The 3,354-nt window shown below is 36.4% G+C and overlaps 1 protein-coding gene across 1 annotated transcript in view; it reads left to right on the top strand.

The window, feature by feature from the left end:
- Window positions 1-507: 507 nt before the first annotated feature.
- LOC103207321 (serine/threonine-protein kinase Nek1-like) overlaps window positions 508-3,354 on the top strand; it is a 278,788-nt gene continuing 275,941 nt past the window's right edge. The window contains exon 1 of the mRNA XM_007952898.1: window positions 508-583. Coding sequence (XP_007951089.1) covers window positions 508-583 — 76 coding nt within the window. The remainder of the gene's footprint in view (window positions 584-3,354) is intronic.

The following is a 3,354-nucleotide window of genomic DNA, read 5'->3' as shown; positions in this document are numbered from 1 at the left end:
GGCCAGTTCATGTGGAAGGAAGTGGTGGCTCTCACTCAGTAAATGGAGCTGCTGGAGCTGTGAGTATTGTTGTGTCATTTGGGCATGGTTGCTTTCTCCAACTGGGACAAAAAGAACCATTGAAAAACCATCAAAAAATAAAAGGAAGAGGAAAAAAAGCACACACAGGAACAATCACTAAAAAGAAAAAAAAAAGAAAAGCAAAGCAATAAATGAGAGAAAAAAATAAAAACCTACAATATTTGGGGACAGGCGAATAAGAGAAAAGAGGTAGAATAGATGAACAGTGAAGAAAAGAATAGGAAAAATGCAAAAAGAAAGACAAGGAATGAGGAAAATTACACGAGAGAAAAAGATGGGAACTAGGAACAGGGAAGTGAGAAAAAGCCGAAAACTATAACTTGGGAAGGGATGAAGAAAGAATAATAGTAGGAAGGACTGAAAAAAAGATTAAAAAATTATTTTAAAACTGACAAAAACAACCAAAAGAAACTAAGGAAAAAAAATATGGTTGAAGCCAGGCAAGGCACCCAGACTCCATCGGAGCATACAGACTGGGATGAAATTCCTGGTGGTCCTGAAGGTGAGTGTGAGTGAGGGATGACCACATCTCTGTTCACCAAGAGGGTGTGGGGTGTAAGAATAACAAGGGTAATATCACACCTTTCCAGTCTTCTGTGTCCAGTATGTCCTTGTGGTCCCTGGCAAAAGGAGCCTAGTCTTAGGTCCCTGGAATCTGAGAGAATGCTGTTGTTTTAAATATCCAATATGGTCAAACTGCTTGTAAATATTCAAAATGACTGTGCCCTCTGGACAGCCAAGAGTTCATAGCTTAGCCTGTCTCCCTCTTCACTACTTCTCTTATTCACCAGCCACTAGTGCAGTCCTCTGTGCATTCCCTGGCTAGCAGGTCTGATTTTTAGATTACTTCTTAGATTCTAACATTACTTGGCAATATCCAAGCTGTCCATGCAGTCAGGATCACTAACACTCCACAGCTCTGTGTATCTCCTTTTTCATTTTTTTTCATGCATATTCCTCTACTAGTTGGAGTTTAGTCCACTTCTGTATCCTTCCTTTCAAAGCTCAGGGCTCCAGGATTATCTTTTGTATCTGTGTTATTTGGTTCCCCTTTTCTTTTTTGAAGAGGATCTGTGTTGCTGATCTGCCTATTCTGCCATCTTACCAAACTCTCCTATTGCCTTTCTTTGGAATGGACACAAATATGGATCTCTTGTAGTTGGTTGGCTAGGTAGCTGTCTTTCAAATATCTTGGCATAAATGAATGAAGTTTACCAGTGTTGGATCATTTGTTGAAACTGGGTATGTTGTCAGTTCCTGGAGCCTTTTTGTTTTTGGTCAATTCCTTCAATTCAGCATGGACTTTTTCCTTCAGTACCATTGGTTCTTGATCATATGCTACCTCCTGAGATGGTTGAATATCATGCAGTTCTTTTTAATACGGTGACCTTGTGTATTACTCCCATCTGCTTTTGATGCTTTCTGTATTGTTCAGTATTTTGCCCATAGAATCATTCCTTTAATTGTACAACTTAAGGCTTGAATTTTTTCATTAGTTCTGCACAGCTTGAAATGTGCAGAGCGTGTTCTCACCTTACAGTTCTTTAGCTCCAAGTCTTTTCATGTTTCTTTATAATACTGTACTTTGTCTTTTTCAATTGTGCTTTGATATCTTCTGTTCATCTCTTTTATGTCATCATTTCTTATATTTGCTTAGGTACCCTAAAGTTACAGAGCAAGTTTCAGAGACTCTTCTGGCATCCATTTGGTCTTTTTTTTTTTTTTCACTTGTCTTTTTAATGACCTTTTGCTTTTCTCATGTATGATGTCCTTGATTTCATCCTACTATTCATCTGGTCTCCTGTCATTGGTATTCAGTCCATGAATCTATTTTTCAGATAGTCTCACAATTCAGGTGGGATATACTCAAGGTCATATTTTGAGTCTGGTGGACTTGTTTTGTTTTTATTCAACTTCAGCTTAAACTTGCATATGAGCAATTGATAGTCTATTCCACAGTTGGTCCCTGTCCTTGTTCTGACTGATGATATTGAGCTTCTCCATCATCTCTTTTGATGGATGTAATTACTTTGATTCCTGTGTATTCTGTGTGGTGAGGTCTATGTTTAGTCGCTGTTTATGTTGTTTAAAAAAGATGTTTTCAATGAATAAATTGTTGGTCTTGTGAAATTCTATTGCGCGATCTCTGGCATCATTGCTGTCATGACCATATTTTTCAACTACCAAGGCTGCTGCTTTGTTTCCAACTTTTTGCATTCCCATCAGAGGCAATTATCAATGCATCTTGATTGCATATTTGGTCAATTTCAGACTGCAGAATTTGGTAAAACTCTTGAATTTCTTGATCTTTGGCTATAGTGATTGATGCATAAACTTGAATAATAGTGGTATTAACTGGTTTTCCTTGTAGTCATATGGATACAATCCTATTAGTGACAGCATTGTACTTAAGTATAGATTTTTCACTGTTCTTTATGATAAATGTAATGCCATTCCTCTTCAATTTGTCATTCCTGGCATAGTAGAACATATAATTATCTGATTCAAATGGTCAATTCTAGTCCATTTCAGCTCACTAATGCCTAGGAAATCTATCTTTATCTGTTTCATTTCATTTTTGAGAACTTCCAATTTTCCTAGATTCATAATTTATACATTTCAAATACCAATTATTATTCGATGTTTGCAACTTTTTCTTTTGAGTTGTGCCACATCAGTAAATGAAGTCCTGAAGGCTTTACTCCATCCATGTCATTAAAGCCAACTCTACTTTGAGGAGGCAGGTCTTTGCCAGTGGTATTTTGAGTTATTTCTAACCTGAGGAGCTCATCTTCTTGCACTGTGTCTGCTAATACTTACCTGCATTCATTTCCTACCACATAGTGAACTAAGAATGGTATATATAGTATCATTACTGTATGTAGCCTGTCAAATCTTCTTTATACCTGTTTTACCTTTTGCTTGAAATCTCCTTTCTCCCTCCACAGCTTTACCTCTGTCTCCTACTATTTTGCTAGATAACCATTTACTTAGATGTATTAATTTAGATATCTCGTTTTGGTGAATCCAGACTATAACTTGGACAAGTTGGTTACTTAATTTTTCTTAATTAATTTTTTTGGACTTTATCTTAGAAAGAAAATATGAACACTTTTGAGAGCTTGGCTAGGAAGATCATATAAGTTAATTTCATTAGCCTTTCCTTTCTTCTTCTTCTTTTTTTTTTTTTTTTTTTGCAAGGCTGTTATGTACTTCCTCTTTGGCTTCTATAGAATATTAGAATATATATCTCATCTTAGGAGCTCTAGTAGC

Source organism: Orycteropus afer, unplaced genomic scaffold, assembly GCF_000298275.1.
Source record: "Orycteropus afer afer isolate SDZICR_OR568_19922 unplaced genomic scaffold, OryAfe1.0 scaffold00364, whole genome shotgun sequence".
Lineage (NCBI taxonomy): Eukaryota > Metazoa > Chordata > Mammalia > Tubulidentata > Orycteropodidae > Orycteropus > Orycteropus afer.
Note: the sequence above shows the minus strand (reverse complement) of the source record. Positions and strands in the feature narration are given on the sequence as shown.